Genomic DNA, 16,099 nt, shown 5'->3' with positions numbered 1-16,099 from the left:
ATTTTGAAATTATTGAAAGTTATTTTTTTTAATTAAAAGATCAATTTTTGGTAATTATTTATAAGTGCTGATTCTGCTTTTTTTACGGCGCTTTTATGATAAAAAAATTGAAAAATATGGAAAAAAAAAAAAAACCAAAAGATTTCGATAACTTTTTTGCTTTTAAAAGTTGGAAAAAATTTAGGTTTTCATGTTTTTGGATAAATTAAAAAAAAATTTTGATCAATTTTATTAAAAAAAAAAAAAAAAAAAAAAAAATAGATGGTCTAGCATGGGTTGACCCCACTTGTAAATAATTACCCCAATTTTATCGACATTTTATCAAGCTAATAAAAGCGTATTAAAAAAATAAAATTATTTTAATAGTATTTTAAACATTAAAACTTGGAATTTAATTAAATTTTTTCAGGTGAACAACCTCTACTATCAACAGTTTAATTGTCTCACTAAATAATTCACTTAGAACGAGAGATTAGCTTAATCCTCGCAGAATGTTTGGGTCTTAGAACTAAATCCGGCAGCATTCGGATTTCACCTGCCAAGTCAATGGGCTCTAAATAAAAGTTATGAATCAAGTGCCCAATTATCACCTTTAATTCTAGCATTGCAAATTTTTGTCCAATACAATTTCTCGGTCCTGCGCTGAAGGGCACATACGCAAAAGGATGTCTTCCGTAGCTGTTCTCAGGTAGAAATCGGTCTGGATCGTACCGCAACGGGTCGGGCCAAAAATTCGGGTCACGGTGTAAATCATAGATATGGACATGGGCCATCACATCCTTTGGTATAAAATAATCTCCTGGAATTCGTTTTAGCTAATTAATTATTTATTGGGACATAAATCAGCTCATGATTAAAAGCGACCGCTATCTTTTCAGCAGAACTAAACAAGAACGTAAATCAACTTTTGAAATGGGAATCGGTAAAATTGTAGTCAATAAAATACGAAAACAGACATGCTCGCTGTTAATTTGAAAAGGTAGCAGTCTTCAGATAAGACATAGACGTAACAGTAGAATTGCTATTATGTTACATAATTAAATTAAATTACTTAGTTGTATGTCATCAGTAACATCTCGGGAAATAAACGGAACGCTTGGATATAAACGCAAAGCTTCTTTGATACAACGCTCGAGATAAAATAACTTTTGTAATTCCGTAATAGTTATTTGACCATTAGAACTTTCAATGACATCATCAAATTCTTTTCTTACTCGTGTCTATATATTGTAATAAAAACAATTGGTTATTCATTTAATAAATAATACAAGTAATAAAAATTCTAAAATTTTGATCATGTGTACACGGTAAGAACAAGATTATATTGGATATCATCCTAGATCGTACTGTGTGAAATCGTACTCAGATAGTAGCTAGTATAATCCAGATTACAATGAGTATAATCCAGACATTACGCAGTATAATCTGGATTTTTTTTAGCTACTATCTGAAATTTTTTTTTCACCGCAGATATCATTGAGTATAATCTGGGATGATATCCAGTGTCATCTTGTTCTTTTCGTGTAGAATCGCAACGTTAAAAAATTTTTTAACTTAAAAATTTGATAAAATTTTTTTTTAAGTTTTTTAAAATAAAATAATTTTTTTTCAAAAATTTAAACTTTTCAATTGGAAGAAAAATTTTTTTAAATAAAAAAAATCGAAAATTAAAATTTTTTTAAGTCATTTCATTAAAAAAAAAAAGAATAGATTTATCGAAAAAATTTAATTGTAAAACCTAATCAAGTAAAAAATTTGTTATTATCGTGATTATAAAAAATTACAAAAATTTTCAATTAACAAACCTGAATTTCACGATGTTCTGCCAGAAGTAAAAGAGTAAAGCAAATTCCCATTGCCGTGGTATCGTGACCCTGAAAATTAACAGTTTAACTTTTATTCTGCTCTACTCTGACTCAGCGGAAAATGATGAATCAATTACATCCTCACATGTTTATTAATTGATGCATGTCATGTAATTATGAAAAAAAAAAAATAAATTATATATAATTACAAAATCAAGGTAATCAGACAGTAGCGCGTACCTCAAACATAAAAGTGTCAACTTCTTCCCAGATACCGTCTTCATCGATATGACCGTTTCGCATCGCAGCAATTAGTAGATCAAGCATTGCTAATCTTTTTTTCCTCAATAATTGTCTGTCTACGTCTTCTGCAGTATTTGTCTCTGTAAATTCCTTCAGGTGAATTCCTTGAGTGTCTTCATGGTACTTCCTACGCTCGCCGATAATCTTAAATATTTCTTTTTTAAAATTAGATTGTAATTATTAATTAGTATTAATTAATTAGTATGTTACTTAATTAACCTTTTTAGAAAATCCACGAACGATGTCCAGGCATTTATTTTGCATCCTTGATGTAGGTGAAAGATTGAAAAAAATATCTTGATGCAGCCACGGTCTTAATAGTCTGGATTAAAAGTTAATAATTATATAGGATTAATTACTAATTACTAGTGTAATTATTACCTATGCAACATTAAGTTTCCTAGATCGTGTATGGCTTTGCGATAGATTTTCTGGAAACTATCCATCGAACTTTTTTGTCCTTCCAGTGAAGTTCCCATCGCCGTTTCTTTTAGAAATATTTTTTTTAATATTTTATTTTGAAGTAAATTTTATATTATTCAAGAATTTTTTTTCTTGATTCAAGACAATAAAATTCTTTAAAATTATTTTATTCGTTCAAATATTCTCTGGAATCCATTTTTTTTTTTTTAGTATAAACTTACCACAAATAGCATTCAAAGTATATTTTGTTATGAAAGGAACAAGATCTATTGTTAAATTTTCTTCTTCTTCTTGAGATTGTAAATCGTGAACCATACGTCGCGCTTCTTGGTCAAAAATATCTGAAAATTCTTTTAGTACATTGAAATGAAACGCTGGAGTCAATATTTTTCTTCTTTTCTGCCATTTGCTTCCTAAATTTTTAAAAAGATACAAAAATTTATTATTTATAATTTTAAATAAAAGTAAGCTAATACATACCCGTACTCGTTAATAAACCGGTACCAAACCAAGGGTTCAAAAAAGAATAAATTTTACTTTTTGTAATATTCTTCGAGCTCGATAGTAATATCTAGAAATTCAGCAATAAAAATAGTCAGTTAATTTTCTCCATAAGTTTATAAATCAAATTAATAATTAGATAATTTACTTCAATGTCGTCGGGATGACGAATGTTAATTCCACCATCTTTAAGACTATATACTCGCGAAATCGGGTAATAAGTATTATTTAAGTATCGTGTAAAGTCCCATAATTGATCTAAAAATATACATCGTTTAAGTAATGTTAGCATTAATACTTTGAAATGTTCACGGATTTATTTTTGATAAAAATTTTGTTATTACTTAATTATCTTTATTATTTTTATGCAATGTTTCGTCTGTCTCAGGACTTTATCAAGTACTTTAACGTCAGAAATTTAAAAAATTAGATTTATAAAAATTTATTCACAAGAGTACAGTAAAAATACAACTGCAAGGTTAAATTTATATTGACTTAAAAATTATTAAAAGATATAATTAGAATTAATTAATAATATCAGTCTAATAATTTAAAAATTATTTAAGAATCTTATTCAAAAGATAAAAAAATAAAATTACCTGGCGTGACCAAATAATCTAAAGCATTACCAAGAATCGGAAGTGTTTTAGGACCAGGAATTTTCTCTAAATAAAATACCATTCGACGCGATTGGTGTAAAAATTTCATATAAACATAACAAATAAATAAGAGAAGTATAATTGATAAAATTAATAAAACCATTTGTCACATTAAATGATCTACAGTTATTGAAATCAAGAACACACTTCAATACGTTTAATACTCGATGTCTCGAAGTTAACTGATAGTGTATTGATTTTCATGTCAATACGGACACATCCTTACGGTAAGTGGATGAAAAAAAAAGAATAATAAATTAGTTAGATAATAATTTTTTAAAAATAAATGAAAACATCTTTATCACTTGTCTCGTAATTTGCGCGAGAAAATTTAACGTATGAAATAACGATAACTTGTGACTTTAGATAACTAGTTTCATCAGGAGAGGGTGAATAAAAATAATCGATGCTGTAATAAAAAAATAATATTTATATGTACAAAAATAGGAAAAAGGGGGCAAAATGGGGTACTCTCAAAATTTTGTAAAAAAATTTTTTTTCTAAAAAAATCTTACAGTTTTATAAAATATATTTCAATGTCATTTTCTACAATTTGAGAAAAAAAAATTTTTGATTTAAAAAAAGTAGGAAAAAATTTTTTACAGTAATTTTTATCGTTATTGTGAATCATAAAATTTTTTTTTTTACATCTAAGATTTCTTCTTCTAGATTTTTAAGTTTTCGCTATAGCAATCAATGATTTAAAAAAAAAATTGGGATGTCATTGGTTTCACTCCAGATTTCGAAAACCAAGTTCTAATCAGATTTCCACATTTTAAGGTCCTAGGAAGTAGTTCTGAATACTCCTACGAAGACGTGTATGTGTATGTGTGTGTGAACCTCTCATAACTTTTCAATGGCTCCATTGATTTGAACGAAATTGGCGTCATTCAATAGAGTTCCGTGAAACTTTGATTTCCTCATAAATTTGAACTAACTCATCAATTTAACCAGATAGATTTTTCAAAATCTCAAAAATAAAATTTTTTTTTTTTTTTTTTAATAACTTTCAAACAGATGTAACAATCAAATTCAAAATATCATCGTCACTTAAACTTAAAAGAAGACGATTGAAGAGAAATATTAAGCTAACAATTTCAAAAAGGTTTTTTTTTTGCAATAATTTAAAAATTTTTTTAAATCATTTTTTATGTTATAATTTAACACAACTTTAAAATAATGTTAAATATATTAGTACACTTATTTATCATTAATAGTAATAATAGAATTTCGTAGATACTTACGATTTGGATACTTGTATACTTAAAATTTTCTTAAGTACCCCACTTTGCCCCTCCCCCTCCATTACATTTTTATTTATTTATATTTATTATTGGTATAAATTTCACATATACTGGCGTAGCTGGTCTGATAACAAGATCAGAAAGGATCTTTATGTCTGCTGCTGTGTCTTGTGGTTCCAAATAAAAAGCATGTAATAGTCCGGCAATTACTGTTTTTAGTTCAAGCATAGCAAATTTTTGACCTGTAATGATCAAAGTTATAATTTAAAAAATTATTATTATTGTTGTTTTATTATTTAAAAAAAAATAATGTTTAACAAAATTGATAAAAATCGTGTAAGTAAGTCATTACCAATGCAATTACGTGGACCTCCACTAAACGGAACGTATGAAAACGGATGCCGTTTTTCGATACGATCTGATGCAAATCTTTCAGGATCATAAATATTTGGACGCGGCCAAAAATCGGGATTGCGATGTGTGTCTATTAGATGAATATTTACAACTGCTCCTTTGGGTACAAAACAATGTTCTGAAAAAAAAAAATATTAATTAGGATTAAACTTTTAATCTATATTATTAAGAGAATAAGCAAAATTTTGTGGCCAGTGTATTTATATGAGAAAATGAGTTTTTATGGTTAAATTTGGTATCGTTGGAAAAGTCTTGACCTGGAGTTGTGCCATTTCATGGTTTCATATCATTCTCACCTAAAGTCAATTTATGATAATAAGTATTTAGGCTGCATTCGAAAATGTTCTATCTCTAGATACTTAATTAAGAAATGACTTTGTATCTCGTGAACTATTGACATTTTTAAAGATATAAGCTCATCCCGATGTTACACTCATCGAGACCTTTCATTTGAGTACCCACATCAATTTTTCATATATTTATATATATTATATATATGTATATATGAGAAATATATCAAAATGTATGTGGGTACTCAAATGAAAGCTCTTGATGAGTGTAACATCGGGATGAGCTTGTATCTTTAAATATGTCAATAGTTAAAAAAGTACAGTGCAATTTAGGGAAAGTCATTATTTAATAAAGAAAAATTTTATTTGTTTATAGTTCACGTCAGGGCAGTCTCATGGTGACTGCAAGGTTGATAGTATTTATCATGAATATCTCAGTAAAATTACACAGTAAAGAATTCTCCATCTCTGTGTCAAGAAAATTTTAAGTTCAACTTATTTATACCATAAGCGCTTACGTAGAAACTACACGAAAAAATGTAGTAGTTATTTTTGTTACACTTGATTTGTGTTCAAAATGACGTAAAATTTCTCAATGTATAGTTCTCAACTTTTTCGTCAATTTTATTTTTTCTAGTTACGATAAAAGCCATACACTCACTTAATTGTACATCTTCTTGAATTTCTCTCGAAACAACCGGAACACTTGGATAAAGTCTCAACGCTTCCTTAATACAACATTCCAAGTACGAAAACTTTTGGACCTCACTGATGCCCATTTTTCCATCCGAGGCTTTTAATTCGGAATTTATTTCTTGTCTCGCTCGTTCCTAAAAAAATTAATTTGCCTTAAAAATGAATAAAAAAAAAAGAATTATCAAAATAAACGTATAATTTACTTGAATGTCTTTATGCTCAGCCAAAAGTAAAATAGCAAAAAGTAATCCCATGGCCGTGGTATCATGACCCTGAGAACAGACAGATACTATTAATTAAAGTTATTACGCAATTACTGAATAACATCAATAAAAAATTATAATTACTTCAAAAACAAAAGTATCGACTTCTTCTCTAATTCCGCGATCATCCACACCGAGGCCTCGTTTTGAGGCTGCGATCAAGAGATCAAGGAAGGCCAGTCTCTTACGCTTTACTGCTCAAAATGAATAATTATAATTTATTGATTAATTTTTAGTAATAAATTTACCTTTTCCATCATATTGTGAATTTAAGTTTGTTCCTCCCTCGAAATCACCTAAATATTTATCTTTGGTGTCTTTGTGATATTGTTGTCGTTCTTTTATTATCTGTAGATTTAAATCAGACAAGAAAAAAAGAAATAGATAATAAGCCGGTTGATAAAATACAATTAATTAATAAATTAATTCCTGATATTTTTTACGAACTTTATCAGTAAATTTGTGCAAGGTCTTTAAACACTTGGCTTGTTCGCGACCTTTGTCAGAGAAACCGAAAATCCAATCGCTGTTGAACCACGGTCTGACGGCTCTGTTATGGATAATTATTATTCAAAATAATATTAATAAATTATCTACAAAGTATTCAATTTTAATTAACAATTGCAAAAAACTACCGGTAGTAAAAAATTTCTCCAATGTCGTAAACTGACTGCTTGTAATTTTTTTGCTCAGGATCATTTTCTTGCATCGTAGCTCCCATTGATGATTCTGTAAAAAAGTTATTCATCATAAATTAACTGTATGAATTATTAAAAAAAATTGGTCGATATTTTACCGCATATTATGTTGAGTGTAGACGAGGACATCAAGGGCAAAAGTTCTTTGATAACTCCATCTTCAGATTTTATTTCTGATTTTATTCCATTAATTAAACGATCTTTATGGTCGACAATTGATTCCATGTACTCGTTAAGATTATACAAATGAAAAGCTGGTGTTAATATTTTTCTTCTACCGCGCCATTTATCTCCTGGTTTATTTATAAGTATTATTAAGAAATAAATAATAAAAGTCTGTAATTAGTTTTTTTGAGATTTTATGTGAATACCTGTACTTGTAAGAAGACCGCTGCTTAACCACGGATGTAAATAATCGTAGAATAAACTTTTTTTAATGTTTTTATTGCTACTCAGTATAACCTGTTGATTGAAATTAAATTTCATTACAGTACGATTTAAACAAAGATTGATTAACAAATGAATTTTTTTAGGTATTAATAAAAGTTTTTTTACCAATAAAAATTAATAAAAAATTTTAAAACTGTGATTAAAAAATTTCTTTTAATACTGACTGTCCATTTTAATACGTAGTATCTAATGTTTTTAGATTTTTTTTTAAATTACCTTGTAAGCAAAAAGCTTACATTCTTAATTGATAAAAAGTTTTATTTGAATGTAGAAGATATTGTGTTGCTAATTTCAAAAAGATGTATCTCAAATGATGTCTTTTCGGTGAGCCAAAAATAATTTTTTTAATTTTATTGTCAAACTTTCTGGTTTAAAAATTTAACACTTTGAATGTTTAACTATAAGAATTTAAAATTAAAAGAAAAACAAGACTCTTGACACACTCAAACGTCGAAATTAATAAAAAAAACTAGAAGTTGAAAATGTTAAATTTTTTAAGCAAAAATAAAATGTGAATAAAATTTTTTTATTAACGCCCTTTTGGTTTCAAGATTTTTTTTTTTTTTGAGCCAAAAGAGGACATGTCAAATTTTTTCTTTTTGTTTCCAACAGATTTATAAATTTATATTAATGCAAAAAAAACATTGGATTTTTTATTTATTAAAGTTCTAAAAAAATTCAACCCACAAAAAAAACAACATTGAAAATTTTAACTTACATAAAAAATATTTTCTTAAGATATATTTTGTTTAAAATAAATTGTTTTGTAAATATTAAAAAATAATATACATACTTCAACGTCATCGGGATGATGAATATTGATGATGGGCCAAACACCAAGCCACAGCTTATAAACAGGATAATAATTTCTTGAAGAACGTCGGAAAAAATTCCAAAGATCCTCTTCAAAGTAAATAATTAGTTGAATTATTATTATTTATTATAAAAAATATCAGTTAAAATTTTTTAAAAAATTAATGAAGTAAATTTATTTGACTTACCAAGCGGTACCATAACATCTAAGCCATTGCCAATAATTGGATACCATTTAGGTCCAGGAATTTTATCAATATGCTGTCCTTGCCTGCTTCGATGTGTATAAGAATGCAAGATAATTAATAACAAAATTAATGTAATTAGTACCGTAGTTATCAACGTTTGCAAGTCCATGATTTTATGTTTATATCATTTTGTTTTTATTTTATACAAAACAAATTTAATAGTATCTGAGAGCAAAGATTAACGATCTGGTTAATCGAGCAGTCGCAACTCGACTGGCCTTACAAATAATAAGTGAATAAAAACACTTCTCTCATGCAACACATCATATATATGCGCTTTTCTCCCCTCTCAATCTCGATCATTACTTATCCAGTCTGTACACGAGTTTTGTAATTTAGTTATGTAACTTTTCTTTTCAGTGACATTCAAATTGTATTTTGATTACTTGCAGAATATTTACATTTATTTATACTATGATTTTCTTCGCGATACTCAGCAATTAGTATGAATTTTATCAAATCATAATTTTAAATTATTGTGTCATTAAAACAAAGTTACTTTATTGAACATTTTTGAATCAAGAATGTCAAAAAATAACTTTTTTAAAGTTTATATCATTTAAAAATAAAAATAAAAATTTTAAAAGTAATTTGGTAATTTTTTATTAATGAAAGTATAAAATATTTAACTGGTAAAAATGATATTTTTAGCTATCTTAAATAAGTAGTATTAATTATTCACATTAGTTAATCATGAATACAGTTTTAAAATAGAATAAAATAAAATTAAGTTATGTATAACATCAAGTCAAAAAAAATTTTTTTCACACATCAATACTTTTATTAAAAAGTAGAATCTCGAAAAAATGAGCGCCAAACAAAAATTAAATATAAATCCGTGATTTGATATGATCGCAATATCAGAGACGGTTGATGAAAATTTAAATAATTCTATTATATATTAATGCCATTAATGTGCAATATCTCACTAGCTCGCAGTTTCCATTAGGCCGCTGATCCTCGTATGAATAAAAAATAACTTTTATCTTTTAGCATGCACTAGTATCTGCTAAAAATAATTGATTATTTTAATTCTACTGTTAAACTAACTTTTGCTGATACTATTCTCGTGTTATTATTTGAACTGACACGATTTCCCATTTTTTTGATAATTCAAACATATCATTCACTAATTGCTTACTAATTTGATTTATTGAATAATGTTTTCGTTGATTGAACTGATTAATGATTTAATTACTCAAACTTCAATCTGTTAATAGGATTTTACATTTAAAAATAAATTAATAAAATAATTTTGCGAAAATTCATAAATAATAAATGAATAATTTTCATAAAAAATAATATTGAATGGATCGGATGATTATCATCGGCGGTATTAATGTAATTGTTGACGATATTTTACCGCGAGATGTCTCGAGCTGCAGCATTTCTTCTTGTATTTGAAATGACAGCTGAGTAGAACTAAGAACCCTTTAATTTACAGTAACAAGAAAAATAAAATGAATTACAGAATAAATTTTTTTTTTTTTTTAAATAAAAAGAAAAGAGAAAATTTTGATTTAATTCTTGATAAAATGAAGAAATTTTCTTTATTCCATTTTCAAGGATGTTCGTCATCAGCTCCACGCTCTAGTTTACTCTGGTAACCCAGTTTAACATATATGTGTCTGCGAAATGATGCGGTAGCCAGGCACTTTCTTGCACGAATGCGCCAACTAAGAAAAGTTGATAAATAAAAGAAGAAATAAAAAGCGCATGGTGGAAAAGGTCCTCTGGAAAACGTGATCTGAGGTCTCTGTGGAGTCGCCATATACTCTTATTACTGTTCTGCGCTGTTGTTTTACAGTTATACTATATACTGGTCTAGTCCCGGTGTTGTTGTTGCTGTTGCTGGTTACTAGAAGGAATCAGTGCTTCTGTTATGTACCGTACTCGCTGGCTGATGCACGAAAGTATTAAAGTATTAGCCTTGGACTCGATTCGAAAAATCTGAGATCCGGCTATAGATCTTTATATAATTTATAGTAAGGATCGTGATACTCTGCTCAGGAAGTATCCCCATTAGATATTTTCACCTGACTTATTTTTTATAAATTCATTGTTAAGGAAATTTCATTATTAGTTTTATCGATTGCAGTTATTTTTAGTTCCGAGCTATTTAAAATCGTTCTCGAAAAATTTTCGCTACAATTTTGTGATTTAACGGGTGTCGTGGTATCTGATAAAAATTTCAAAATACGATTGATCCATTTTTTATATGTTCGTGGACACATTGAGGAAAAAATTTCAAAATTTCGATAAATTTTTTCCTTGTTCTTTGACTACTATCAAATTCCACGCTAAAAAATTTGTAGGGTGGATAGTTTTTAATTTATGATCAAATCCTTTCCGAGTGGAGTTTTCTCCGATAAAAATTTCGTTTATATTGTTAATAAAAAAATTCGTGAAGTATTCATAATTTTTCAAAAATTTTTACTTATATTTTATTGACAAGACGAAAAAAAAAATAATCTTTATGAAAATTTTATTCAATATTCCAAAAAAGTAAAATTTTTATTAAAAATACAATTGACATTTACAAAATTAAACTTGAGAAAAATTGATTAAAATATTTTTTTATTCATTAAAAATATAAGACTTATTTCAGTTAAATAAAAATTTATTTTAGTTTGAAAGGAGTAAAAATTAATTCCCGATTTTTTTCAGTCTAAACTCGTTTGTTTTTATATAAATATCGATAAAAAGTAACTGTTCTACAAATTGTAACATAATCATCTCTTACAAAATAATGAATGTAATACATTGCTATAAAAAAAAAGTAACTGAAAAATTTTGAAAGCTAAAAAAAAACAAACGGAGGATTAGTAAGTAAATTTATGGAAAGTTGTCTGTCTGGTGATCCTCTCGATTGTTCGGAGGATTATTAGAGGAATATCCGGTAATCCATACATCATCGTGGGTGCTTAGGCAATCGATTTGTGTCATGTATGATTAGATATCAAACGTGACAACTTGTTGTACAAAGTCAAACTAATTTTATCCTTGCTCATACCTCTATCAACATTAATTAATTATCTCTAGCAACTTTTGCAGTAAGCTGGTTAAATATTATTTAATAATAATTAATGATCATAATCATTTAGTTATAATTGAATCTATTATTAAGTTATCATAATTATCATAGCAATTATATAAATAAATAATTGTTCTTCAGTGACATAATGTTCAAATTAGATTATTTAACTATAAACAACACTCATCAATTGATTTTTAATTCTTATTATAATCATATGAATAATCTTAGCAACAATATTAATCAATAATCGTAGTCAGTGACATGATTGTCAACAATTGTAATTAATTACATTAAAGTTTAAGAATACTTAACATGTTTTTTTTGTGGAAAAAAAATCGATTGATTAATTGATTACGTTAAAAGGTTGGTTGAGAGTATTAAATTATTATCACTGAAGGTCTCGTTGGGTTGATCTATGATTAGATTTTAAATATAAAAATTTAGGTTAATTTATAAATAAATATTGATACTATAATTGTTTCTCAGCGTTTGCTTCTTTGTGGCCCTTACGTTCTACGAAGATCTTTTCTAATAGAACATTAGGTAAAGTTAAAATTATATTTAACCTGCGAAGATATTTATAGAAATCAATAGTGTTCTAGTGTACTTTAGTAGAATATAATTTTTTATTTCAAGTAAATTGCAATAAAATTTTAGGAAATCCAAGAATGCCTCATAATTTCATTTTCCATAATAAAATTGATTAAAATAAAATAAAAAAAACTTTTAAATCTTTCGCGGCATTTTCCATCTTATAGAGATATAGATATACAAACGATAAGTAGATTTGTTTAGTGCTAATTATACTGAAGCGTATAAAAAAATGGACTTGATCAGTTAAGTTTTTCGGCAGTTATTGTGACCTCGCCAGTTTTCATACATACATTTGACAGACGGACGTCCACGGAATAATTTTTTTTATTTATTTTAAAAGCAAAATGTCTTTTATAAACGTCATATGTGTTTAAACTAGTGTTTTTCCATGACATTTATGTGTAAATATTATTTTACAAGCGCTTCGCTTATGAAACATGCAAAAATCTAAATTTATTTTAATGCATCAAAGTTTAAACATTAAAAATAATTACACGGAAAAAAGTAAACTGTAATAAATAACAGTCGATTTATAATAAGTAATGATCAACTGCTAAAAATTACCACTTCAAACAGTAAAATCATTATTTTACTATTCACATTGTAATATTTACCATTTAAACCTTACAATTTACTCTTTACATGGAAGAAAATACTATTTCAAACAGTAATATTCGCCATGTAAATGTCTAAAATGTTAAAGTATAATAATTAAGAATTCAGACTTTAATATTTATCATTTCGTACCTAAAAAATGATGTTATGATATGTAAAAAGTATAGAATAAAGTTAGTAAATTTCTAATACAAGCAACGTCAATATTTCCAAAGTAAAATGGTAAATTTTAAACGCAACGCCAAAAATCAAACTGTAATTATTGACTTGCTTAGACTGGTAAAATGTATATTTTAAAAGTATAATTTTTACTGTTTGAAATATTAAATTCTCCCAGAGTGAGACCCCCTTCTCTTTCATCTGAGTTCCCCTTCTCTTCATAATATAGACTATATATTGAAACGGCAAATTTTACTGTTTGAAACTGTAATTTTTAAAGATAAAAGAGTCGTTATTTACTATAGGGACAACTACTAATTACTTATTTTGGATATTAAATTATAAATTGTGGCTTTTATACTTTCTACATTAAGTTCTGTAATATTTACATTTTTGCCACCCCGATGTCCGCTTTACTGTTTGAAACTATAAAAACTAACCGGAATCCGAGTGAATATTACAGTTTACTTTTTTCCGTGTATCATTCTTTTTGACAACTTAATTAACAAAAAATAATTTGACATTTTAATAAAATTATAAATATATTTACGATTTTTAACAAGTACTTAGTTCTAAAAAAAATGTATTTTTAATTCCGCAGTGTAATAAGTAATAAAAATAAAAATTATGATAAAAGTAATTCACATTGCATGGAAAATTAGATAAAAATGACATTATACAACATAGTGGTAAAATATGTGTGTATTTTAGAATAAAAAGCGGAGTATAGTACAAAAGTATGTGGATAAAAAGTTTTGTCGCTACAAAGCAAGAGATCGTATATTATGATGTATGTGATGTAGAGAGTTTTCCCCCGAGGGCAGAGTAACTTGAATTGTAAACTTTCCGAATAGAACCAAACGGAGAAGTGCTCGGTATCTCGATGTCATCGTCGTGAATCCATTCGCTCACTGTACGTGTACCTGTCGATTATTTTAAAAATTTTTTCTTCGACACGTCAAAAGATCGGAAAATAATATAAACTTTTGAATCACACATACACTGAAAAAAATAATCGATAGGCTCTACCGATTATTTTCTTCAGTGTAAGTATATTTTAAATTAATAATGGAATGTATTGTGAATAAAAGTTTTTATTATAAATTATATCATACATATAATATTATCAGTCATAGTCATTATTTTTTAAATCAATTGTCGTGACTCATGATTTAAGTCTTGTCTCGTAATACCACAATTTATTATTCATTCATATTTATATCAAGTGAATAATCGCGGTATCCAGTAGTTAAGTGCACATCTACAATCTAGATTCTATTTAGCTGTCAGACTAAATAAAACGAAGAAAGTTGTGAAAGTAGATCGTCGAGACGAATAAAACGTTTGGGGGATTTACCATTTAATCGACGGGTCTTGTGATTGCTCATTCCTCGCATTTCGTACATAATGTTATATACCATTTGACAGACATATATTTTTATTTATATTTATATTTATGTCTGTATACGTCTATAGTATTTTATCGAGGAATTATTTATGAGATTTACATTCATCCAATCGATTCGAGTGTTCATATAATATTTGAAAGAAATACTTTAGATATTTTTATGTTTGAGGTAAATACACTAAAAAAAAAAAATTAACTTGAATCAAAATGAAAAATTCTTAAATCAAGTAAAATTGCATCTAAGAAAATTTTTCAACTTAAATCAAGACGATGAAGCTCTTTAAAATAATTTTCTTTGATCTAAATTTATTTTGAATCAATTAAATTTTTGATTTTTGTATATTCTACGAATTTTTTGACTTAATTAAGAATAATCAAATTTTACAATATACTTTTCCTGGTTCAATAATTTTTCACTTGAATCCAGTTAATTTTTTATTTTCCCCACTATAAATTTTTAGCGTAAAAAGAGAAATTTTTATCTGAAACGTTGAATTAATTTTTTTTTCATTAAATTTTAAATAACTGTCAAAATAAATTCATTCTTTTTTCTTTATCAACTGCTCCGAATTTTTTCAATTAACCTTCACATTCGTTACAAATTTAAAATTCTAATAGTTGTTCAAAACTATATAAAAATTGTAATTAATGTGTTTTTTTTTTTTTTTTTTTTTTTTTTTTTTTTTTTATAACTTCTAAAGTTTAATAGAATCTATAAAATAATTAAATATCAAAGTTATTTATTTAGCAAATTGTGAAAGAATTTAAAAAAGTATATATGTCATTAGTAAGTAAATTAACGTGAAAATGAACGTGATATAGCCTTGAGGGGAAATGACACATTTGTCTGTTATGGTCGTGTATACCAAGGAAGGTCACTCATGAGTAGAACCTAGACCACAAGCTTTAGAGTAATCGTGCAGTCTCTCTATACTAGTTTGCATAATAGTTGTTTCAGGTTAGCTACGATCTATGTTGGGTATGTGCTGGCTAAGGCTAACTTCGGAATTCCCATCGATCACTCTATCTACGTCTTTCTTATAGTACATTCACTCACTCAGCTCGGTATGATTACTGTAGATTGGATATGTACCTAATTTTGTAAATATACATCCTAAGTACACATTTAGACAGTAAATCTTCTTTACATACTTCGACTTTATTATAATTACCGATAATTAAATGTTTTAAGAAAAAGATATTCTATTACATTAATTTTAGTGAAGTGTATTATTTTCAATTTTTTCCTTTAAAAATTAATAATATTAATAAGTGTGCGTCTGTATATATAAATGTATGTAAATAAAATTTTGTCGTATGATATCTTGAAAACTAATTAACCGATCAAGATAAGCGATATGACGTTCGAAAGTGTTAATTAAAACTGATTAGATTTTGAAGTCAATCGGTCGAGCTGTTTTAAATTTTTTTTTTTAATTTTTTCTGAATAAATTTTAAAATATTTATTTAACCAACTCC

General features: G+C 26.9%; 1 protein-coding gene across 1 annotated transcript; it reads right to left on the bottom strand.

Annotated features, from left to right (window-relative positions):
* Positions 1-253: 253 nt before the first annotated feature.
* LOC141530327 (uncharacterized) lies at positions 254-9,041 on the bottom strand. Its single transcript, XM_074247369.1, is given in 21 exon segments — positions 254-799; positions 1,052-1,220; positions 1,806-1,874; positions 2,046-2,252; positions 2,328-2,430; positions 2,490-2,595; positions 2,753-2,944; positions 3,012-3,102; positions 3,181-3,290; positions 3,632-3,797; positions 5,008-5,177; positions 5,288-5,467; positions 6,301-6,469; positions 6,539-6,607; positions 6,683-6,946; positions 7,046-7,148; positions 7,234-7,327; positions 7,395-7,589; positions 7,668-7,758; positions 8,540-8,649; positions 8,748-9,041. Coding segments are annotated over 21 exon segments (3,171 nt in total). The 5' UTR covers positions 8,917-9,041; the 3' UTR covers positions 254-455.
* Positions 9,042-16,099: the final 7,058 nt, after the last annotated feature.

The sequence above is a fragment of the Cotesia typhae genome, unplaced genomic scaffold, assembly GCF_013202065.1.
Source record: "Cotesia typhae breed Kobodo isofemale line unplaced genomic scaffold, CoteBio_Ctyphae contig_5, whole genome shotgun sequence".
Taxonomy (NCBI): domain Eukaryota; kingdom Metazoa; phylum Arthropoda; class Insecta; order Hymenoptera; family Braconidae; genus Cotesia; species Cotesia typhae.
This window is presented reverse-complemented; position numbering and strand designations above follow the sequence as displayed.